The sequence below is a fragment of the Canis lupus genome, chromosome 8, assembly GCF_048164855.1.
Source record: "Canis lupus baileyi chromosome 8, mCanLup2.hap1, whole genome shotgun sequence".
Taxonomy (NCBI): Eukaryota; Metazoa; Chordata; class Mammalia; order Carnivora; family Canidae; genus Canis; species Canis lupus.
In genome coordinates, this window is record NC_132845.1 from 51589103 (window position 1) to 51614608 (window position 25506).

At 45.8% G+C, this 25506-nt stretch overlaps 1 protein-coding gene across 16 annotated transcripts in view; it reads right to left on the reverse strand.

Moving 5' to 3' along the window:
- The window catches only part of SYT17 (synaptotagmin 17), a 102251-nt gene that overhangs the window by 43760 nt on the left and 32985 nt on the right, over positions 1-25506 (reverse strand). For all 16 annotated transcript variants that reach the window (XR_012035535.1, XM_072835935.1, XM_072835927.1 and 13 more), the window contains 2 exons: positions 13845-13965; positions 12136-12291 (listed from right to left, as the gene is read on the reverse strand). Coding sequence is in view for 15 of the 16 variants with exons in the window: in XM_072835935.1 (XP_072692036.1) it covers positions 12136-12291; positions 13845-13965 (277 nt within the window). In the remaining variant the exon portion in view is untranslated. The remainder of the gene's footprint in view (positions 1-12135; positions 12292-13844; positions 13966-25506) is intronic.

Genomic DNA, 25506 nt, shown 5'->3' on the forward strand with positions numbered 1-25506 from the left:
ACACTCTTCCCAGGCCCACTCCGGGACTGAGGATCACAAAGAGAGTGGCTGTGAGTCAAGCCCCAAAGACCCTACCTTGCCTGGCCTGGGCAGGGCATTAGCTCCCGGACAGAGAGGGAAGGCCGACCCCTTCAGCTCACTCTGCTCATCCTTCACCCACCTGTTCGTGGGCGAATAATGCCCTTGCCCAGCCCGTCTCTAGAAATGATTGCCATTATAAGCCAACTACATCCTACTTTAAATGTGGGGGGTTGGGAGTTAGGCAGAAACCCAGGGGAGCATTTTCACATCAACTTACACACAGGGAAAGAGAAAATCACACCCACTGAGCATCTGCTATGTGCTAAGTATCCCTGCACGCATGTCATCTCACTCCTTCGTGAAGGCAGAAGCCACATCTGTTGTGTTCACTGGTTTCCCCGCTGCCTAACAGTCTCAGGCACACAGTAGGTGTTCAATAAAGACTTGTCATCTGAGCTTACCGTGACCCCTACTTGTTGCTCTGACCTCATGTGTGTTTCATTTACAGCATTAACTAGGCTCTGGCCACTTGTGCCTCCTTGCTCATTCTGGCCCCAGGGCCTTTGCACTTGCCCATTCCTCTGCCTAGATGCTCCTCTCCTCCATCTTTGCACAGCCGGCCCTTTCTCAGCTTGTATTACCCAGTTTAAAGTGATGCTCCAGCCCCTGTCCCCATATTCTATTATTTTTTAGGTGTTGATTTGTCTTGCCCCAACTAGCATACTAGCGTCAGGGAAGGATTAATTATTTCTGCCTTTCTGCTATTTCTCCAGCAACCAGGCACAACACCTCAACATAGTAGGGGCTTGATAAATATTTGAACCTGTGTAACTCCATGACCGAGAGCCCAGATTCTAGACCCAGATGACCTGACTTTGAATCCTGACCCCAGGACCTTGGGCACACTACTTCTGCTAGCATGGCCTCAGTTTCCCTGTTCACAAAATGATGGTAATTCCTACATCACAGTGCTGCTATGAAAGCTAAATGAGTTAATTCACACAATACACACGGAGCAGCCCCTGGCTTAGAGGGAGTGCTGTGTATTTGTCTACTGTCTCTGTCCAAAACAGAATGGGTCCCCTCAAGGTAGACCTTAAATGCATCCGACAGAAAATGGAGGCTCAACGAGACGCAAAGGTCCTGCTTGAGATGCTTCAGCAACCAAGCTCTTCGGACCTGGCTCTCTGACGTCTAAGCCAAAGCTATTTTCACAATGTTTCCCTGAGATGCAGGGAGAGGAGTGACACTCAGCCTGTGCTCCGCAGTCCCTGGGCTTTTAAAGGTTAAGCCTTCTCCTGCTGACTGGCAGCTCGGGGTTGGGGCAAGGGACAGAAGGGCTGTCCGGAAAGGATATTCTCGGTTTCTGATTTATCCTCCTTGCCAGGCCTCATCTCGCAGCTACCAGGTGGTGGCCTGGGCTGCTTCTCGCCAGTAGGAAAGCACAGGCAAACTGAACCTGGCCTTCACCAGCTCCCCTTTCCCACTCCTAGCCAGGGGCTCTGCAGGGACACTTTGGTTGGATAAATTCCCGGCACCCTGATGGTTTCCCCCGTGGGGATTTGCCTGGAATGAGGCTCCATCCAAAGGCACCAAATCATGAGACAGCCATGCAAATGGAGTAAAACTCCCCAGGAGTCCTGGCAGCTGGCTTGGTCTTTAAAGGCTGCCACCGGAACCCAAAATGAATGTTTAAGATCCAGCCAAGTTTTCCCGCCTGGGTGGATGGACTTTGGCAGCTTCAAGGAGCTCTCTGGAGGAAAGGAGAGGTTGGGGGTGCCATTGCGGCCTCTGTGCTCTGCCAGGAGAGCCCCAGGGTGGCAGGTGTCTGCTTCCATCTCCTGACTGCTTGGCTGGAGCACCACCTCTGCCCACACTGGGGCTCAATGCCTCAATCCACTGAGCCCTCACTAAGGGCTGAGCGCTGGGCTAAGCACATTACATACACCATTTCCTTTTATCCCCACAACATCCTAAGAGTTGGGGGCCTGAAACCTACAGGCAAGGAAAACTTCATTCAGGAGAGTTAGGCTGCTTGCCAAGATAGACAATTGTCCTTTACATCTAATCCATGAGCACTTTCTGTTGACTCTGCCTCTTACATTACATCCCACTGAGTTTACTTCTTTGAAACCCTTCCACCACCTCCCTGGTCCAAGTCCCCATCTCCTTTCCTGCAGACCAGCACTGTAGCCTCCCACATGGTCTCCTGGCTCGCCCTCTTGTCTTCTGACGATCCTATTCTCCATTCAACAGATGGAGTGAAACTTTTTTTTTTTTTTAAGATTTTTTATTTATTTATTTTTTATTCACAAGAGACACAGAGAGAGAGGCAGAGACATAGGCAGAGGGAGGCGAAGCAGGCTCCATGCAGGAGCCCTATGTGGGACTAGATCCCAGGACTCTGGGCTCATGCCCTGAGCCGAAGGCAGACGCTCAACCACTGAGCCACCCAGGTGCCCCTAGAGTAATACTTTAAAACATCACCATAGCACTTCCCTGGTCAAAACCTTCCAAAGGCTTCTCAATGCACTCAAACAAACAAACAAACATGAGCTTCTAATCCTGCAGGTTTTACTGGGCCTGCCCTGCTGCTGTTCCAAACTCACTCTGCCTTCTGTGCTCTGGACATACAGGGGTAACATGGGAGAACAGATGAAGTGATGAAGTGTCTTCTTGTTATTCAAAGTATGGTCTTCAGACCAGCATCAGTGTTACCAGAACTTACTGGAAATACAGATGCCTGGGTCTCTCTCAGACTTACTGACTCAGAATAACTTTAACAAGATCCCCAGGAGATTCATATGCTCATTGAAGTGTAGTGGCTAAGAGTGAGGGAGACTCCGGAACCAAACAACTTGGGTTGGAAGCCTGGCCTGGCTGCTCACCAGCTGGAGGACTTGGCACAAGTGACGAGTTACTTCCTGTGTAGTGAAGAATTCCTCTTCTCCAAAGAGAGATCTTGGTCTACGCTCTTGGCTCCTGGGAGGTCATCTCTAGGCTTCTGGACTATCCTGCAGGTGTCTTTGCTTGCCTAAGAGCTCTGGCCACAGATGGTGTGACTTACGGTGAGAGCTTTGGGGTTCCTTAGAGGTATTAGCTGGACCTCCAGGAGACACTGGAGACTGGAGTTACCTACCAGAGAGTACAGGATCGAGCCCCAGTAAAAGCTCTGGACGCCAAACATCAGTAAGCTCCCCTCATTGGCAATACTCTGTGCATACTGCACACTTAGTGACTGGGAAGAGGCAACACCGTCCATGACTACATGGGTACAAAATGACTGGAAGCCCTGCATCTGGACCTCTTCTGGACTCTGCCCCGTGTGTCTCATCCCTGGGCTGATTTTATTTTGTAAAATAAAATGTGTTTTGCCATCACAAAACTGTGCTTATATAAGTAGCACCTTCCTGAATCCTATGAGTGATTCTCATTAATTACTGAACCTGCAAGGTCACAGGGACTGTGAATTTCTCGCCAGCTGGTCCGAAGTGAGGGCAGCCCTGTGGGGACCAGTCCCTCAGATTTTGCAACTGGCTTCACTCACTGCCATTCCCTTCTTTGAACTTCGGTCTCCCTAGCATTTCTCCCCATGAAAAATGGCCATAGAGCAGATCACACCTTATATGTTAAGTGAAAGATGAAATGCAATTAACGAACACACAGGGGGTTCAGATAAATGTAAGTGCAATGTCCCCACAGTTCAGTCAAGGAAACTGGGGCTCATGGAGGCAAAGCCACGAGCCCACAGTCAGAGTCTGAAGCTAGGTCTGGCTGACTTGACCCACAGTGCGATACCGCCTCCTCGAGACGGGTTAACGCTTTCCACAAAGGGGAGGACAGTCATGGTTCAGCTGAGCCGGTGTTCGGGGAACCTGGTAAGGAACTCATGGGACCCCTGGAGGGAAGTCACCCACTGCCATCCTTTTTTTTTTTTTTTTTTTTTTTAAGATTTTTATTTATTTATGCTAGACATAGAGAGAGAGAGAGGCAGAGACACAGGAGGAGGGAGAAGCAGGCTCCATGCTGGGAGCCCGACATGGGACTTGATCCAGGGACTCCAGGATCACGCCCTGGGCCAAAGGCAGACGCTAAACCACTGAGCCACCCAGGGATTTCCCCCCCCCCCCCCCGCCCCGCCACTGCCATCCTAATGCTATCTACTGCTTCTCTTCTCTCCTCTCTTTGGGATTCATGTGGCATCAATATTAGGCTCCATTGTTCTCTTTTTCCCCCTTCTGTTCTCCTTTCCCCCAATCTTTTTATTCTGTCGTTTGCAGTACATAAATGCTCTTCATCTATGGGTTCGTTCACTCTTTCCTCGATCATCTACATTCTGCTAGAGAGTCCATCCAGTCCATCTGATTTGTTACTGTACTTTTCTGTTCGAAGTTTTTCACCTGGTTCTATCTTCTATCTTCTATCTTCTGTTTCTCTACTAATCTGCAATATTCTCTGTCTTACCATTCTTTTCAAGAGGATTCACCCTTCCTTCTTGGAGCATGGTTCATAGCAACTGCTTTAAAGTCTTTGTGTGATCACCCCAACATCTGGGTCATCCTGTGGTTGGTGTCTGCTGATTATATTTCCTCTGAGAATTTGCCAGGCTTTGCTGGTTCTTTGTGAATCAGGTTATTCTGGGTTGTATCCAGGACGTTTTGAATATTATGTCATGAGACTCTAGGTCTTGTTTGAATCCTACTAATTATATTGATTTTTTTTTAGCTGTGCTGAGCAACTGACCAGGTTCGGTTCAGCCCACATGTTCTGAGCTGCCTTCCGTGTGCTGTTATGCCAAAGTCAGTTCATCTCTAAAGTCTCTGCAGTGCTCTTCATATCTGTTCCTCATTTGTGTCTTCGGGAGCCCACTACAGACCTGGGCCGTAGTCTACACCACAGTTCAGTTCTCAAAGTCTCTTGTATACTGGTTAGGGTCATACCCACTTGTGTGTAGCTCAGGGGTGAGCCCAGTTCACATATAAGTTGACGGGCTTCCTTCTGGGCGCTGTTCTCTCTCTGCAATATTCCCTATGCTCTGGCTCCCAGGGGCCCACTTTCTGATTACTTTCTGTCTAGAAAGTGGAGGCGTTCATTTCCTCCCTCTGCCACTTACTTCCTGTGACCGAGTCTGGATCTGGAGCCAAGCACCTATTGCCAGCTCCTCCCATGCACCACCAACCCCAGGGCACTGTGGGGAACGCAAATCGGTCTGGTTCTGTGGCTGAGCTGGCACAGCTTTAGTGTCAATCCCTGCCTCCTGGACACTGCACCAGCTGGCAGCTTTGGGGTGATGACGATTAGGTGAGGGCCCTGGTCGGGAGGCGACCAGAGGCAGCTGGGCCGAGTTCATCACCTCAAAAGTGCCAGCATAACTCTTAAAAACAACAGGCATGATTTTCCGAGTGGCTAGCTCTAGGATGGACAGGTCCATGTGTTGATTTGCCTTTAATGCTCATAATAGGAATGATTTGCTGCATTTCACACTAGACAAAGTCCAGGACCCAGAGAGGTAGAGCCATCTGCTTGGAGTCACACAGCTGGCTAACAGCAGGGCCAAGATTCAAACTCAAGTGTGAATAATTCCAGGGTCTGCTCTTCTGTGGCAAGGTCCATCAACAACAACATCATCATCATCATCATCACATTTGGTATTTACTGAGCACTAACTATGTACAAGGCGCTGTCTAAAGCTCTTTATATTATGTCCTGAGGTTGGAAGGTTGGAAGAGGAGGAAATTGAGCTACAGGAAAGAGAAGTTGTTTGCTCACGATCACACATGCTTGCTGAGCAGTAAAGGTGACATGTGAACCAAAAACTGTATCTCGCTCCAACCCATGCTCTGAGTAGCCATGCAACCATTTCTCTAGCAGGCAGAGCTGGGCCTGGGGCCCCCATAAGTCGGGCAGGAGAGAAGACAGAGGCTGTGGGCAGGCTACAGGGAGGATGTAAGGCCAGATGCTGGGGAACAGTGCAAACCCACAGCATCTCTCCATCCATCTCAAGGGACTTTCTGGCTCTTGCAGAATGGCTATGCCCCTCTCAGACTGGCTTCCTCATCTCTCCTCTGCTGGAAACCCTCAGCGTCTCCACTGTCCTGCTTCCTGAACCCCAACGCTTTCACAGCGTGTCCTCTGGTGCCCATTCGGCCCTGAGGCCTCCCCAGGCAAGTGGGTGGCAGTGCTGCTCCATCCTCCCCTCTCCTCCTGTGCCACGCCTCCCCACCCGCCTCATCTCACCAGCAGATTCAATTAACCAATTTGATGCTGTAGCTGCAGAAAGCCAAGCAATTATGGAAGCAGACCAGGTGCCTTGGAACTCACTCTCAACAGAGAGGCCTGGGAGGCCTCCAAGCAGACATCGGAGTGGGGAGGGAGGCAGAAGAGTGTGGGCAAATGCTGCCAACCCAGGCTGTGCGAGAGAGCCAACTGGAGAGCTGTGAAAAACACACCCCTGTCCCCAAATGCAGATGCCCTGGCTGATTCAGCTGCTCTGGCCTGGGGCCTGGGAATCGGGATTTTTTTTTTTTAAAGTCCCAACATCACACCAATGACTGATGGGGTTAGAAGTCTAATTGATATGCAGGGGGAAGGATCACTGCTCGAGTCTGATTCCTTCTGATGTGCATGCACTATCACTCCCCCAGACGCATGTCCAGGGGCTTCTGTGTATCTGCTCCCCAAAGCGTGGTCTGTAGACCCACAGCACTGGCCTCACTGGGGTGCCATCAGAAAGACAATCCTAAGCCACAGCCCAGACCAACTGAATCAGAATCTGCATTTTAACAAATCCCTGGGAGATGTTAAGGATGAAGGTGCCACGCTCTCTAGCCCTAGCTAGACGCATTAAGGGTTGGCAAAAAGCTAGGAATGTCAGTCACTGGTCATTGCCCTGGTTTCTCTTCTTGGGTGCTGGGAGGCTGCCAGAGGCTGGTTATCACTGAGCCCGTGCCCAGGGCAATTCCTGCAGCAGCTGCCTTGAGAAATTCTAACAGGACAGCGGGATGGCCGAGCATGGGTCCTCCATGCTGACCCCTGTTAGCTCGTTAGCTCCCAGGGTGAAGTAGGGGGTTGGCCTCAATTTCTCTCCCCAACCTTAGCTTCCCTTCTGGGCTGGAGGCCTGCCCGGTCTCTCCTCACTCCCTCCAGGCCTCTGCGCCCAGCTCACGTATCACCTTCTCGCTTTCCAGACAGGGTCGGGCACTTGCAACATACCTCGCTTTGCTCCTTCATAATCCTCAGACCAATTCACAGTTGCATCATGATTGGTGTGGCATTTAGTCTAATGTCCAACTGTCCTCCTGCTAGATGTAAATGCCATGAGAACACGGGTCATGAATGTCTGGATCTCTATTGAATACACAGCACATAGTGGGTGCTTGAAAAAAAAATTCAATCCATGGAGACTGATGTTTGGTCAGCTCCCGCCTCAGGGAGCTGACCCTTACCTGCTCCCGCCCCTGCCATCAGAGGCTGCCTCTGTTCTGTCTCCATCAATTTGTCTACGCGAGATACCCCATATACCTGGGGGGCACAGTCAGTTGAGCGGCCGACTCTTAGTTTCAGCCCTGGCGTGATCTCAGGGTCATGGGATCGAGCCCCGCATCAGGCTCCCCGCCCAATGCAGAATGCACTTCTGATTCTTTCTCCCTGTCCTCCCTGCTGCTCTTCCCCACTCGCTCGTACTCACTCTCTCTCAAATGAATAAATAAAATCTTAAAAATTTTTTTAAATAAATAAATGGAATTCCACAGTATTTGACCTTTTATATCTGGTTTATGTCACCTCACAGAATATATTCAAGGTTCATCCATGTGGTAGCATGTGACCATTTCCCTCTCCTGAAGGCTGTGTAACAGTGCACTGAATGAATAGATCACATTTTCTTTATCCATTTATTCTTCTATCAATGGACGCTGGGCTACTTCCACCTTTTTTGCTACTGGGAATAGTGCCACTTACGAGCACGGGTGCACGGATGTCTGTTTGAGTCCCGCTTTCCATTCCACTGGGGATATACCCAGAAGGGGAATTGCTGGATCACATGGTGATTCTTTTTTTAATTTTTTTGAAAAGCCATCATCAAGCTGTATTTCTTTCTTTTTTTTCTTCCCCCACTTCTAATAATAGCCCACTAACCTCAGTGGCCAATTCCACATTACTTTTCTGGAAGGCCTCTGGGCCGCATGTCACTCTCACAAGTTGAGAAGCAATTTTCCCTCTTTTTTTCAACTTCAGCTGCAGAAAACCACCTGATCGAAAATTGCAGAAGAACCCTCATCCCACACAGGAACGGAACTGCTCAGAAAGCCCGGCCCGCCAGCTAATTACAGGCTTTTACCAGGATTCTCGGCAAACGCTCCAAGTGCAGCTCAACCTTACTTCTGTTATGAAGTGTTTGGAAACAAGCTAATAGGCTAGGTTTCAGATCCTTAGCTTGGAGGCGACAGCTCTTTCCCCTAGCTGATAAATAAAGCAAGTTAGAACATCATGGATTCTAATTCGGCACCATTGCAGCTTCGCCTAGAGAGACACCAGCTCAAACCGCACTTCTTTTGTAACTGCAGGCAGGACCCTTCATGTAAAATGTCATCCCAGCTGGGATTTCCACTCATAGCTATGGTTCTGAACCCTGACTGAGCACTAGAAATATCTAGGATGCAAAAATACATATACACGGGGGCGCCTGGGTGGCTCAATTAGTTCAGCGTCTGCCTTGGGCTCAGGTCCTGATCCTGGTGTCCCTGGATCAAGCCCCATATGGAGCTCCCTGCTCAGCAGGGAACCTGCTTCTCCCTCTCCTTCCACCGCTTCCCACTTATCTTCTTTCTCCCAAATAAATAAACAAAATGTATATTTTCAATGGGCTTTAACCTGACAAGAGGCACCCCTGAGCTAGGGGCACAAAACCCCAACAGTTAAACAAGAGAAGCTTGCGTTCCACAAATGGAGAGCAGGGGCCTTGCCTGGTGAAGACTGCTACCTGAAACGTAGTGGGTTGAATGAGAGATGTATGGGGGGCAGGGATACTGCCCCAGTTTGAGGCTTTGGCCTGATGGGGTTCACATATGGGATTCAAGGGGTTCTAAACAACCTCTCAATGGAAGGCAAAACTTCTTATTGTTTAGGGTATTTCTCTCGGAAGGTGCTCCAGAGTTCTTATCACATTATCTTAAGCTCCATCACATACCCCTTACCTCCCCGCACCCTCCCCTACCCCCACCATGTGTAACCTCTGCCTTTATCACGGTATCACATCACCAGGGGATGGTATATAGAGCAACTATTAAAGAGCTAGGTCCATTCACATCTGCATCACCCTGGAGGGACTGGACACATTCATTTGTTAATGAAACAAAAGTAAGTTTGAGAGTGGGGTCCACAGAATGGTCTGAAAAGCTCCCCAAACTGGAGGTCTGATTTGTTCACTGCTATATTCCGAGCACCTGGAAACAGAAAGTGCTTCATACGCACTTCCTGAATTAATGAATAACTTCTTAAAAGAGCTGAATCTTCTGTATGTGGATGATGTTTGTGGGAATGAGGAAGTGTGAAATTAGCAGTGTGTGTGAAATGAGGAAAGAAGTGTGAAATCAGATGCTCAACGGTTGAGCGTCTACCTTTGGCTCAGGTCGTGATCCTGGGGTCCTGGGATCGAGTCCTGCATCAGGCTCCTCATGGGGAGCCTGCTTTTACCTCTGCCTGTGTCTCTGCCTCTTTCTGTGTGTCTCTCATGAATAAATAAATAAAATCTTGAAAAAAAAGTGTGAAATGATGCATACCAAGACATTGAGGTGGTGAGTTCAGGGAGAAGGGAATGGAGGGGGGATGAAGAAGAGACTAACACTGCCTTTTAATAATAGTTCACAGTTACTAAGTGCTTGCTGTATACTAGGCACAGTGCCCAACACAGATTGTCTTCTTTTCATCTTATCCAAATAACAATTCTTCAAGACGTCCTTGTGTGGTTATACCCATTTTACAGATGAGAAAATGTAAGCATACAGATCTTGCTCAAGGCTACAGAGCCCAGACCAAGGCCCTGGCCCTACAGCCCCCACATTTAACCCCTCTACTCTTCTGATTCTCCGTCCAAACAAACCTTTTGGTTGTGTCATTCACTGTGACAAGCATGTAATACTTTTGTCATAAAATCTTCAGTAAAATATAAAAGTGTCAGGGCTTCCCTTCTGGGCACTCAATGCCCCCTGGGGTCCCCTCCCAATCTAAATGTGCAACACTCAGTCATTTATTCTCAGTAGGGACTTGGAAATCAATATTCCATGCCTGGGTCTTACCTTGGTTCAATTTAGTTCCCACTGCCTGCTCCCTACCATTTAAAGATTCAGTGCAATCATTGTCTTCTGCTTGACCCGAAACCTTGGGGACAGTGGGACCTGTGGATAGCAGCCATCACCGGCTGCAGATAGGACTGTCATACCTGCTTAGGGCAGGCAGCTCCTGATTGGATGCAGACTCTCTGGGTGACAGGCCCTAAGAAAACCCAGAACCAACCTGCTTCAGAGGAGTCTTGGAGCACAGAGCATTTGCAATCTTAGTGATGAGAAGCAGTTAAGCCTGTGCAGAGGAAGCCTTGCATACAAGGGTTTTTTAAGCCATAGCCTTCTTTCTTGGGGGACCTGCGGATAAGGGTTTTAGACTAGATCTAAACAGATTAGGCTTTACTAATTACTCTGGAGCACGACTCCTCACTGTGATGTCAGGTCCCCAATGCCAGCACTACCTGGATGTTTGGGGAAATGTAGACCGCTTGGTCTTCAGAGCTAGTAAGACCAGAGCTGGAATCTTGACTGTACCAGTCTGAGACCACGTGGATTACTTGGGTTTGAGGCCTCAGTCTCCAGCCCTGTAAGCTGATGAGGATTATGCTGATTGGACAGCGTGAATTATGATGAATATTAGCAATAAAGTATGTGAAGCCCCTGCTGTGATCAGGACACAGGAAATAATAACCATTACTTCCATTAACTCGATGTTGTGGGAGCCAGCTTCTAAAATGGCTCCCAATGATCACTAACTCTCAGGATTTATGCCACTCTATAACCCCCTCCCCTGGATTGTGATGAACCTAGTGGGTTGTTTCTAATGAATAGAATATGGCAAAAGTGAGAGGATGTCATTCCTAAGATTAGGTTATGATAAGACTCCGGCTTCCATCTTGCTCACTCTCTCTTGCTCCCTCACTTGCCCACTTTGACGGAAACCATCCGCCACATTGGGAGTTGCCCTACGGAGAAGTCCACATAGTGAGAAATGGAGGAAGGTCACTGGCCAACATCCAGGAAGGAAAGGAAGCCTCCGATCCAATGCATCTCCACTGTGAGGAACTGAATCCTGCCAACCACTATCAATGTGAGTAAGCTTGAGAACAGATCCTCCCCCACAGATGAGCCTTGAGATGAGACTGCAGCCCCAGCCAATACCCTGACTGCAGCGTTGTCAGAGAACCTCAGTCAGAAGCATGCAGCAAACCTACGTCTGGGTTCTTGACCCACAGGAACTATGAGCTTAATAAATGTTTCTAAGTCACTCAGTTTATTATGCAGTAATAGACAACTAATACGCATTGAAAACAGCAGATTACATTCAACCAGAGTGGCACATGAAGCCTCTACTTAAAAATTATGTTCTCTAGGAAGCTTTCAAAATCCTCCTCTCCAAGTTAGGTGACATATTTCTCATTATTTCCCTGTTGGACTATAAGCTCCTTGAATCACCACATCATCAAAAGTAACAGAGTGAGCACTTATTATTATTTCAAAGTTGTAAGTCACTTAATCTCACAAACCTCTGAAGCAGGTACTAGGATTGCCCACATTTTACAGATGAAGAAACTGAGGCTCAGAGGGGTCAAGTAACATGTCCAAGGCTTCAGCAATTATGTGGAAGTGTCAAGGAATCTGGCTCCAAAGTTTACATTTGTAGTAAATATGCTTTATGGTTCTATGAATCTCACCCAAGGTCACAAGTGGTAAATGGATTCAAACCCAGGTAGCTGAATACCAGACATTACCCTGTCTAAACCCCTTCTATCTCTAGGACAAGAAGTGGAAGATGTCTCACCTGGAGTTCATCAGGGTCTGAACCACTGCCTACCTGTAAACACTAAGCTGGCATTTTCAAGTTCTTCTTGGGGAACTTTGAAGCTGAAGGATTCATTGTAAAAAGGATCGATTGTGCCTCTTAAGAAGGATGTCTTCTTTGTTTTCACAAGCTTGAGTCCATGTACCAGCTGGATTTTCACAAAGGGGTCTGAGAACCGGACACAGCATAATAGAATGTTGGAGCTCATGAAACTCAATCCATCCATCCATCCATCCATCCATCCATCCATCCATCTTCCCTTCCATCTGAAAATCCAACTACCGACCCATCCTTTCATCTCTTTTATCGCATCAGTCCGTCTGTCTTTCCATCCCCCAGTCCAGGTATCCAACCCTCCTTTCATTCATCCATTCTCCCATCCATCCATTATCCACCCTTTCTTTTTTCCCATCCAGCTGCTTGTCTGGTTCATCCCTTTCTCTCCTCTTTCAGCCATCCAAAATGTATTGAGCTCTTCCCACATGTCAGGCATTGTATTCATTGTACAGATGAAGAAATTAAAGACTCAAGATAGGAAATGGTCTGCTTAAGATCAGACTAGTGGAAGAAGAGCCAGACCCAGAGCCTGCCCTGGTTTTTTGTCCCTAGAAACCCATTATCATGTCAGTGAGCCCACGGCTCCACACACAGGAGTACGGAGATGGCTGACTAATGACTATCATTCTTAGATCCCTTTACAGTTTACAAAGAGATTCATGTACATTATCCAACTTAATATTTATTTAAACAACCCAGTGCTATCTATTTTTCAGATGGAGAAATTGAGGCTTATGGAGGTTAAGTATCTTCCCCAAGGCCATGTCATTTGTAAGCAGTAGAATGAGAACTAGTTTCCAGGCAGTTTGACTCCAGAACCCTCAATCATTTTATCAAACTGTCTCTCCTGTTGTGCTAAGTCTGAAACTCTCCAGCCTCAACATCATTCCCTCCACTGGCCCCTTCAAAACCTCTATTTTTATAATGTGGTTTTTGAGAATGTAAGTTGTCTTCTAAATGCAGCTGTCACTTGATAGCAAAAGTAATTTATTTTAGCTACTGTACTTAGAGGAGACAGCGGTTTCTCCACTGAGCTGAAGAGGTCTCAGAGATCCTGGCTACTTTCACGATAATATCTTTTGCTGTCATGGGAGAAGCTACATAGAGATGGAATGTAATCTGTTCCATTTCATGAAAAGTCATGTTTGAATTGGTTTGCTATAAAGTAGACACTTTAAATATAACAGTCTTTCCAGAGCTGATTTATAAAGATTCAAGGTGCATTTGAAATGAGCTGGCAAAAAAACCCTCAGGGCGTGCCCAAAACTCCGTCAGATCAGAATGCGTGGTCGGTGCCTGCCGCTCCTGCCACCAGGAGCATGGCATCTCCATCCTGCGATGGAGCATCTGGAAAGGCAGGTGACTTCCTCGGGGCTGTGTGTGCATAGAGGATCCAGGTCAGTAGTTATCCCACGAAGTCTCGGTCAAATCCCCAGTTCGAATGGGGTTATGGAGAGAGCATCATTTACCTGCCTCATCTTAAGAGACATCTGAGTGTTTATTTTCCCTCTTGATCTAACATCCTAGTTCTAAATGCTCTTTGTTTACCCTCACAGGGTTTTATGAATAGTATCTGGAATTCAGGGGAAAAAAATCGAGGCTCTGTATCAAACAAACATAGATGCCTCGTTAAGGAAATGGGGAGAGAAGGGGTTACACTGTACCTGAACCTTGGCTCACATCGGTCTGAAGAAGTTGCTTGGCTCGAATGACATCCACATTCAGTCTCCCAGCACTTGGGAGATAATTCAGTGACAGAAGCAGCTCCCCCAGCTCCACTTCATTCTGCAAAGAAATGATCAGAAAGTTGCTTTTTTCTTGTATTCCTTTTTGTACCTATCATGCAGTAAAGTGATTCTTGCAGCTCACAAATGGGCTTCTGTGGGTGGATCAGTTGACAGTGAGTGACTCTTCCTTTGACTTCTTTTAGCCTCTGTCCCCAATTATTCCATCTATCCCAGAAAGTTCTTGTAGCACCTGAGTGGCTCAATCAGTTAAGCGTCCAACTCTGGATTTTACCTCAGGTCATCATGACCTCAGGGTCGTGAGATCGAGCCCCACGTCAGGCTCTGCATTCAACGGGGAGTCTGCTCCAGGTTCTCCCTCTCCTCTGCCCCTCCCCCTGCTTGTGCTCTCTCTCTCTCTCTAATGAATAAATAAAATCTTAAAAAAAAAAGAAAATTCTTTCTGTTCTTAGGATGCTAAACAGCAGCAACAACATACTAACAACAAGGTATCAATAATAATAAATGCTAAATGTCAAGTTCCAAGCTAAGCACTTTATACGTGATAACCAGTTCAATCTTCATAATGAATCTGTAAGATGTTAGTATTACTTTTATTTAATAGGAGAAAGTGAGGATCAGAACAATGAAATGACATATCCAAGACCACACAGAAAGTGGTAGCACCGGCATTTAGACCCAGGGAGGCTGATTCCAGATAATCTGACTGCGATGCTATTTTGCCTCCCACCAGGATCACTGGGAGCAGGATACCCTACAGAGCAAGTATGTGGGTGAGAAATCTGTTCTCAACCTGCAGTCCACAGTAGACCCCATGCTTCTAGTCTCACTGCTGCAACACTCAGCCTATGACATTGCTTGTTAAAAAAACATGCAATCCCTTGATGTCGACACTACCACACTGGTGGGAAATTCATCCAGAGCATGGTGCCTTCCACACTTCCAAAAGTACCTAGAAAAGAGGAGGCCTCCACTTCTCTGTCCCACTTTTTCAAAAATGTTTATTGTAAAAACTTGCAACCATATACAAGTTACACGGGCCAGCATAAGGAATCTCCATAGACCCACCACCTAGTAGTAACATGATCAGAATACTTCCTTTGCTAAAGGATGTTTCATTGCGTCTTACTCTGTACTTATCTTGGTCCATATAATAAAATACCATAGACTAGTAGCTTATAAACAGAAATTTCTTTCTCACACTTCTCGAGGCTGAGAGTCCAAGATCAGGGCACTAGCATGGTTAGGTGTGGTCACACACTTCTCGTGTGTCCTTGCTTAGTGGAAGGGACTAGAGAGTGCTGTAGGGCCTTGTATGTAAGGCACTAACCCCATTCATGGGGATTCCAGCTTCATGACCCAATCACCTCCCAAAGGCCCTATCTTGCAACACCATCACATTGGAAGTTAGGACTCCAACGTGTAAACTTTGGAGGAGACACAAACATTCAGATCACAGCACATCTATACATTGACTTGCAAAAAATTTTGGCTGAATATTTAAACCACATCCCAGACATGATGTCACTTTACCTGTATATCCTTCAGAGAGTATCTCTAAAAGATAAGGACATTAAAACAAATATTTTTAGTATGGGAAATTTCTGATCATTCAAAAGAAGGCAGAAAAGTACAAGGAAACTCCTCATATCCACCACTACTCAGATTCAACAATTATCGTCTCATAGCCAATCTTGATTTACCTATACCCTCATTCAATGCCTCATATCATTCTGAAGTAATTCCCAGATATCATATTATTTCTCAATATTTTAGTATATATCTCTAAAAATATGATTGATCTCTTTATCCATCTAACCATCCACCAGCTATTCATTCTCCAACCACCCATCCACCATCCATTCATTGATCCTTCCTTCCACCATCCATCCATTATCCATCTACCCATTCATCTATCCATTCATCCATCCATCCATCCATCCATCCATCCATCTATCTATTCACCCATAATCTCTGTCCATCCCTTTTCGTTATCAGTGATTCTAGCAAATTTATGCCAAGTGGCAGCTCTAGAACATAGCTTGGCACATGGGAGATACTCAATAAACACGTGTTGATTGGACTCCTAGTCAAACCAAAAGATTTCTGTACTAAGTGACAAGTCCTTAGACAAGAAACAATCTTACACATTAACTCAGAGGTTGCAACTTGTCAGCCTGTAGATGTGTTTTATTTGGCCTACATCAAGCTTAAACATAACTAATTGATAATTATGATAAAATTCAAGAATCAAGATACCTCACACTTTCAAAAAAAAATCTGGATTTCCTGCCTTTCTTAAAAAATTAGAAGGTCTAGCAAGGCTGGACCCACATTCCCACCTGGCAACATGTGGCCACAGTGTGGTGTCCCCCTAGATGGGACCTGCCTCCATTTCATGAGGTCCCCATCCTTCACTGCTTTACATATGAGTTTGTAGGTTTGTCAAGACAGAATGGTCAACTCAGTATCCTGAGTAATCAAGGAATTTCAGAGCCCCTGTACACAGTGGCTAGGAGTCCCCTCTCCTTATTTTTTAAGATTTTATTTATATTTGAGAGAGAGACAGAGAGCGCAATCATGTGTGCATGAGTGGGAAGAGGGAGAAGCAGGCTCCCCACTGAGCAAGAAGCCCAATGCAGGGCTCAATCCCAGGACCTGAGACAGAGGCAGATGCTTAACTGACTGAGCCACCCAAGCACCCCTCCCTCTTGTTCTTAAAGGCCTGGAAGATGTAGTCCTCAGGACCTGATCCTGTAGACATATTTATCCTGAGACAACAAATGCTGAGAATTCTGCTGGCTCCCAGGCCAAGGAGAAGCCATTCATATCCCTATGGACTTAGAGCGAAGCCTTCCCTGCTTTTACAAGTAACCAGCTGCTCAACTCATGACATAGCTTTATAGGTAAGGATCATAACTTGTAATTTAGTCTGCTGAGTTGGTGAAATATGGATTCAAATCTAGTGTCATCATGGGTGGTTCATTTAGAGAGGGAGAGAGGGTTGCAACTGAGGAACAAAACAGTATGGTAGGAAATTAGCCTATAGACCAGTGGTTCTCAAATGGGGACAGTTTTGCCACCACCACCAGCACCGATGTCTAAAGACATTCTGGATTGTCACTCCTGAGGTGAGGGATGCTCCTGGGATCTACTGTGTAGAGGCCAGGGATGCTGTTCAACACCCTGCAATGCACAAGACAGCTCCTCAGCCCCCCAAACAAAGGATGATCCAGCCCAAAATGGCAACAGCGCTCAGATTGAGAGACATGGGACAGAAGAGAGGAAGGAGGACAGATGTTTCTTTTACAATAGCAAAAAAAGTACATATCCGTTGACTCAATATTTCCATTTCTAGGAACTTACTCCACTGACGTACCTCACTATGCGTCACCATGCATGCACAAGGACAAATGCACTATCGTGACCTTGACAGATTGACTGTGGGCCATGATATGTAAGGAGTGGGGAGAAAGATAGTTCCTGCCTTCATGGAACATATACTTTGGGTGAGGGGGTCGGAGACAGAGAGTAAACAGACTAAAGGAGACACAAGTGAGGTGATTTCAGATCATGCTGAGTACTAGGGAGAAAAATCCAGCAGGATACGGAGATGAAGGGCCCTTCTGGGGTGAGGGAAATACTCTGTATCTTGATTATGGTGGTGATGACATGGGTGCATTTGCCAAAAATCAACTATTTAAAATGTACATATTTATTGTATGCAAATTACACCTTGATAAAGTTGATTAAATTGGGGAGGATCCAAAGTAAACCAAATAGGACAGAATATTTATCAGCACTTGTCAGATCTGGGAGATGTGTACCTGGGTGTTTACTATTTTATGTTGGAAATGCTTCATTTAAAAACATAAAATAAATATTTAAAAAGCAAGCATGACAACCCAGGCAGGATAACAGAATGGGGACTGATGAGGCGCACGTGGGGGCCACCAGGTCAGCCACGGTGGTCAGGCAAGGACTCAGAGGTGAGGTTGGAAGAAGGGCTGAAGGAAGTGAGATGGGCAGGGGGACACACGAACATGGGGGTGGGAAGAGGGAGAAATCCAGGAACACAGTGAGGCAGTATGGCTGGAATGTGCTAAGAGGTGGGTTCTGGAAAGGTCCATGAGAGCTAGAGAAAGCTACCGAGAGGGACAGACCTGTGGGAGCATGCCCACTCCCAGCTTTATAGGAAATGGTAAAAGGAGTAAGGCTGGCTACCAGGCTCTCATTGCCTAAGGGAGCCCTCAAGCTCCTGTTCAGAGTGGAGAGAGCAGCTCTATTCCTCCCACCCAGGGGAGGGGGGCATTGACCAAGCTTCACCAAGGCCGCTGCCTGGTGTCATCTTCTATCTTCCCCTTTCTAAGAAGATTGTTTTTCATCTCAAAAAAGGGAAAGCTCTTTTATTCTTTCTTCCTTTTGAAGGATACAAGCTGCTGCTCTCTCCAGCCCTGCCTCACCCCCAAGACAAGCCTAACAAGGTTTTCAGGAAGTATTTTTCCAAGAGAGGTCATCCCACCGACCCAGCCATTCTTTCTCTCTGCCTGGCCTTGGGGGTGATCAGTTTGTAAGACAGCTGTCTGGAATTCAGGGGACAGTTGGTAGAAACAAAAAAGACGGCTAACCGAGCAACATGCAAGGGTTTGCTGATTTATTCAACAAACATTTATTCTACTGTTACTCAGTCCTAGGCACCAGGACATCATGATCATAATAATTATGGAAGACTTTTATCTCAAAATCACCCTAGGCTGGGTATTGACTCGGGCATATAAGGCTGAATCTCATTTCTTCCCCTCAAGAGCTCTAGAGGTTCCCCATTTTACAGATGAAAGAATTCAGGCTCAGAGAAGCCAAGTGACAGCTGGAGATCACATTCTTTTTTCTTTTTTTAAAAGATATTATTTATCCACGAGAGACACAAAGAAAGAGACATAGGCAGAGGGAGAAGCAGGCTCCCTGGGGAAAGCCCGATGCAGACCTTGATCCCAGGACCCCAGGATCACGACCTGGGCTGAAGGCAGATGCTCAACCACTGAGCCACCCAGATGCCCCTGAAGATCACATTCTAAGAAAGGACAGGTGGCAAGTGCAGCCCATGCTTTAACTCTTATACCATGTCGCCAGTAACAAAAGCACCATGACACCAACAATTCAGTCGTTTGGTGGGGAGCAGGGAAGATATATATATATATATATATATATATATATATATATATATATGTAAATCAAATCCCCAGTGGTCTCATACTCATAAGTTCAACTATAAAAACACAACAACAAACAAAATAACAGGTGCCTTGTGGAGAAGGCTGAAGACTGTGCCCTGATGGTGGGGATGTAAGATGGCCCCACCACTGTGCTATGCGGTCTGATGGCTGTTCCTCAAAAGGTTCACCCTAGAGTTACCATGTGGACCCAGTGATTCCTCTCCTTGATATGTCTGTTCTCCCAAGAGAAGAGAAAAACGTGTAGGTGAATGTTCACAGTTGTAACTGTTCACAACAGCCGGAAGGTGGAAATGGGCCGACAGCCACCGATGGATGAACGGATGAACGAGATGGAGCCTATCCATACAATGGAATGTTATGGAAAGGAATGATGTACTGGTACACGCTACAGTATGTGTAGCTGAACCTCGTTAACGTTATAGTAGGAGAAAGAAGCCAGACGCAAAATCATATACACTATGATTCTACTTCTGAGCTATCCAGAACAGGCTAATCCATAAAGATAGAAAACAGATCAGTGGTTGTCAGGATCTGGTAGGAGCTTGGCTGGGGGGTGGGGGGCAGATATGGGGGGTGACTGTTTAGTGGCCACGGGGTCTCTTTTGGAGTGATAAAAATATTCTAGAACTAGAGAGAGAGGAGGATATTTACACAACATCGAGGATGTACTAAATGCCACTGAACTAACTGTATGCTCTAAAATGGTTACATTGACATGATGTGAATTTTGTCTCCAATAAAGCAAATTATGGGCCCTGGGTATTAATGAGCCACACAAACCTGACCTAGTGCAAGACAGAGTGAAGCACAACCCGTTCTCAGGAGGGGCATGGTCAGGGAAGGCTTCACGGAGGAGGCATTTAAGTCTTTAAAGAGAAGTAGGATGTGTTAACTAATCATATCGTGGTAATCACTTCAAAATATATATGTGTATGCAATTATGACATTGTATACTTGCAACCTACATCATATTATAAGTCAACTATATCTCAATAAAACTAGGGGAAAAAAAGATATGTAGGATTTTGTCCAGCACATATTTTAGGGAAGGACACTCTATGTAGATGGAACAGAATGAGAGAACCTTTACCACAGTCCCATTACCCTTTGCTGTTCTGGTCCTGAGGTTCTTGATTTCATAACATAAAGTCCCAAGTAAGCAAGCAAAGGCAGTTAATAATTTGGATTTCTAAAATAAGACAGTGAGCTCCTCCTTACAAATAGCATTACCCTCACTCATTTGCAGTCTTGGTTTTTGTAAGTTCCTTTGTTTTTTAAATGGGAAAAAGAATGCTAGTTCACCCTTAGGCAGAACAGGTGTGCGTTCTGGATGCCCTCAACCTGTTTCAAATTAAAAAAGAGAAATAGGGGCCTCCTGGGTGGCTCAGTTGATTAAGCGTCTGCCTTTGGCTCAGGTCATGGTCTCAGGGTCCTGGGATCCAGCCCTGAGATGGGCTTGCTGCCAGCAAGAGTCTGCTTCTCCCTCTGTTCCTCCCCACCTCGTGCTCATGCATGCATTCTCTCTTTCTGTCAAATAAATAAATAAAATATTTAAAAGAGAGAGAGAGAGAGAGAGAGAGAGAGACATGCCTGAGTGGCTCAATGGCTGAGCGTTTGAATTCGGCTTAGGGCATGATCCCAGAGTCCTGGGATCCGAGTTCCACATCAGGCTCTCTGCAGGGACCGTGCTTCTCCCTCTGCCTATGTCTCTGCCTCTTTTTCTGTCTCTCTCATGAATAAATAAATAAAATCATAAAAAGAGAGAGAGGGATACATTTTTGGGCAAGAATTTAGTATTTGATATTTAGAAGTAGCAGTGAAGTCATCACTGTGGAGAAGTTAAGCCACTATAGTCATCCTGAATGACATATGACGAGAGTTTCCCTAATTTTCAGGCTTAGGATCTCAAGATCATATCTTAACCCAGCCTAGGAGAAAGTGGAAGGTTGTCACTAAACTCAGGGCCTTTGTCCCAGAAGGTGTGACACATCTAAACAACAACATCCACTCAGACATCGAAACTGCTCTAATCTGAGGGCAAACATGTCCCTGGAGGATTCCTGAATATGGCATCTTCTTTGTCCTTCGTCCCTAGAAACAGCTGATGCTAAATTTAAGAGCTGACCAGAGGCCAGATGGTTAAGGAGCTTAGATTATGGAAACAGAAAAAGTAAGACCATCTAGTTCAGTAGCTCTCCAATCTGTACTTCCTCCCTCAAAAGAATCATGGAATTTATGGTGATCTTTGTGGACACTCATTAAGTATTGGCCCCTTATCACCCTGGGGCAATTTTTCCCTTGCCCACACCTCCAGGGACATTTGGGAATGGCTGGAGACATTTTTTTGTTGTCACAAGCGGGGAGGGGGTTGCTGCTGACATGACACCTAGTGGGTGGAGGCCAGGGATGCTGTTAAAAATCCTACAAAGTGCACAATGCTCCCACCCGCTCAAAGAATGATCTGGCCCAAAATATCAGTTGCACTGAGGCTGAGAAATCTCAACTGAGATTCTTTTCTTATCCATGATTTTAGCCTGAACAAATGTTGATAGCAACCAAAGACTTCGAATTTTGCTCCAACAGATATGAGGGAAAGTCCATTCACTAGCTCAGCTGAGCTTGTCTTGGATCTTCCACTGACCAAAAGAGGCCAAAGAGCAAGCTACAACTCCATCCTCTCGCTTCCTCCCAGGTCTTTCTTGTTGGCTGCAGGCAGAAACCCCGGAGCACCCGATACAAAACCCCTCCCAGGAAGAGGACTCAGCCTCCCTAGAAAGAATGGATTGCTTATTCTGGGAGAGTCTCCAACTCTATGAAGTCTCCCTTCTCCCGCCCAAATTTAGTCAGATAAGGTTGGCATGTCAGAGCAAGAATAATTTGGTCCCACACTCTAGGTTTATAAAAGAAAACTGAACCAGGACATTCTCTCACTTCCCTATGTAACACTCTCCATCCACCATTCTTAGAACGAAATCCAACATCCTCATCTAGAGGTGTCTGGCTGGCTCAGTCAGAAGAGCATGTGTGGCTCTTGATCTTGCGGTTGAGAGTTGAAGCCCCAAATTAAATGTAGAGATTACTTAAATAAATAAACTAAAAAAAAAAAAAAAAGTCCTTAGTCTCATCTACAAGATTTATCAGCCTTGGCACTATTTGGAGCTAGATCATACTGTGTTATGGGTGCAGTCCTGCACGCCCTAGGATGGTTAATGGCATCCCTGGTCTCTACCCTCTCGATGCCAGTAGCATACCATCCCCCACTGTGACAGCCAAGAATGTCTCTATACTTTGCCAAATGTCCTCTGAGGGCAACACCCCCCTACTGACAACCACTGGTTTACCAGGATCTAAATAATTTGACCTCAGCCTCCATCTCCGACCTCGTCCACCAGCCCCATCTGCCTTCTTTCTATTCCTTGGAAACACAAGACCATCCCTGCTGCGGGGGCTTGCATCTGCTATTCCCTCAGCCTGGGAATGTCAACTCAAACGTCACCTCCTCAGCTATGCTTTCCAAGACTACCCAACTGAAAATAGACCCTTGCCTACCTCACTTTTGATTGCTTGTCTTTATCACCTATTTTATTTCTTTCAAGGCACTTTGTCCTTATGTGATGTTTGCTAGCTCTCCACGAAGGCAAGGACAGTATCCATCTTTCCACCACTATGTTCACAGCATGTGAAGCAACTGCAATCCTAATGACCACGAGAACAGGCTATGCAGCCCCTACATGGAGGCTTGCCGCCACTACAGAATGGTCCGGAGAGGGGTCACCCCTGTGTCTGTGGCCTGCCTCATCCAACCTCGAGAGAACTGAAGCCGTGTTGGGAGAAAAAAAACTAGGTAACAGGTGCCATTTCTACCTTTTCCCTTTTTAACGCAATGTCACAAACAAACAGGCCCGGTTTCCTTTTTTAAGAGCCTGATGAGCTTAATTTGGTTGAACCACGTGGGGTGGGCTTGGGAGAACCGAAATAGACCATCTGTAAATTACTCAAATGCATCCAGAAACAACCCTGCAAGCCCCCAGCAGCCGGCTTGTACAAATGCTGCTCTGCTCTCTACCCAGACAAAAATTCTCTCTCCCTGCAGCCTTTGAAAACAGCTAAGTTCTAATCAATAAAAAGGAAGTCAGAGAAAACCATTTGGGACAAAAGACACTTTCTGAGGAAAACAACAGCCTGGCTCTCCTCCCGATACACGTCCTTTGATAAAGGTGCTTCGAAACGGCACTCCGGCTCTCACTCACCTGGTAGAGGGTTTCAGATGTGTGCAACTTTTAACGAGGCCCAAAGAAGGCTGCTCTGTGCTTGCCTGTCTTTGTTCTCATGGGCTGGGAGAAGCCTTTTGTCTCTTAATTTACTGCACAAACAACATTGAAATAGGAAGGGATTTTTTTAAAAAGCAAAATCCAACGATAATCCCAGTATTTTTTACACATTGCATCAAAGGCTTTCTATTCTCCACTGCCCTCACCCTGTCATCCTTTGGGATTCTTCTCCAGTCCCTGTCAATACACAAAAACAGTATTTGTATAACTGCATCGACAACACAGGCAAATTCTGAACCACTTCCCAAACTTAAATAAATAGACATGTGCATTTCTCACATTATCACCTAGACATCACGAGTGACTTATTCATTCATTCATTCATTCATTCATTCATTCTTGCCTAGGTTCTATGTCCAACATGGAGTTTGAACTCACGACCCTGAGATCAAGAGTGGCATGCTTTACAGACTGAGCCTGCCTGGTGCCCCATAAGTTTCATTTTTAATGTCCACACAGAATATTCCATTAGGCTGAAACACTGTAATTTATTTTAAGCATTTTTCTATTGCTAGGTACTTAGGTTATTTTTAATGACCTAAAGTTGGGCATTTTGACATTTTTCTTCTTTTAGATTACTTTAGATTCCTTTTAATAAAACCCACTGGTGGGATTACTGGGTCAAAGACTAGATCAAAATATATCAAAAACATCGGATATTTTTCTGCTGCTGAACGTGAACTGCCAGACCAGCCAAAAGAGCTGCACTAGCTTGATGGCAAGCAGCAGAAGGATAGGAAGGACACAAGTCTCCCTGCAAAGTCACTAGGACTGAATATTAACATTTTGACACATAGGCATGGGATCAGTGGGGCTGCTAAAATATTTTTCGCTTGTATTTCTTTGAATGAATATCTAGTCATGTATCAATTTAACTGCATTTCCTTGCTTGCACGGAAATGTTGACATTCTGTTTTTCTGGGTGAGTTTAATGCCCTTCTATATGTCTGTGGCACGACTGACAATATACATTTTAGGCTGGACTGTATCTGCCAGTTACTGTCAGGTTTTCTAATTATTCCTGTCCACTGGATATCTTATTTTGGATTTAGTTTGTTATTTCCCTGGCTGTTTTCATGTTCATTGGCTCTTTATACTTTCTCTGTTATGAAAACCCTGTTCAATTCTTTGTACTCATTTTTCCCTCCCTCCATCCCTCCCTTCCTTCCTTTCAGATTTGTTATTTATTTATTTATTTATTTATTTATTCATTCATTCATTCATTCATTCATTCATTCATGAGAGACAGAGAGAGAGAGAGGCAGAGACACAGGCAGAGGGAGAAGCAGGCTCCATGCAGGGAGCCTGATGAGGGATTCGATCCAGAACTCGAGGATCACACCCTGGGTCAAAGGAGGCGCTAAACCGCTGAGCCACCCAGGTGTCCCTGTACCCATTTTTTCTACTGAGTACTTGTCTTCTCTTATTCATTTACAAAAAGGCCTTTAAATATTATGGATAGTCAATTACCCATCTGTTATGTGTTGTTATGGGTTGAATTGTGTTCCCCTCCCTCCACCCCCAGATTCATGTTTTAAGTCCCAACCCCCCAGGATCCCAGAACATGATTTTATTTGGAAATCGCATCCTTACATATAGGATTACTTAAGATGAAGTCATGGGAATAGGATGTGCCTCTAATTCAATATGACCAGTGTCTTTATAAAAGAGAAATTTGGACACAGACATGCATATTAGAGAGAGAGCAATGTGAAGACTGAAGTTATGCTTCCATAAGCAGTGGAACCATCAGAAACCAGGAGAAAGGACAGCAACAGATCCTTCTTAGAACTTTCGGAGTGAGCATGGCCCTGCTGACAACTGGATCTTGAAATACTCGCCTCTAAAACTATGAGATCATAAATTTCTGTTGTTTAAGACAGTTTTTAGTACTTTGTTACAACAGCCCCAGCAAACAAGTACATGTGTATAACAAATATATTTTCCCAGTTTATGGCTTGTCTTTTTTTTTTGTACCGTATTTTCTGATGAACAGAGTGCATAATTTTAATGTGG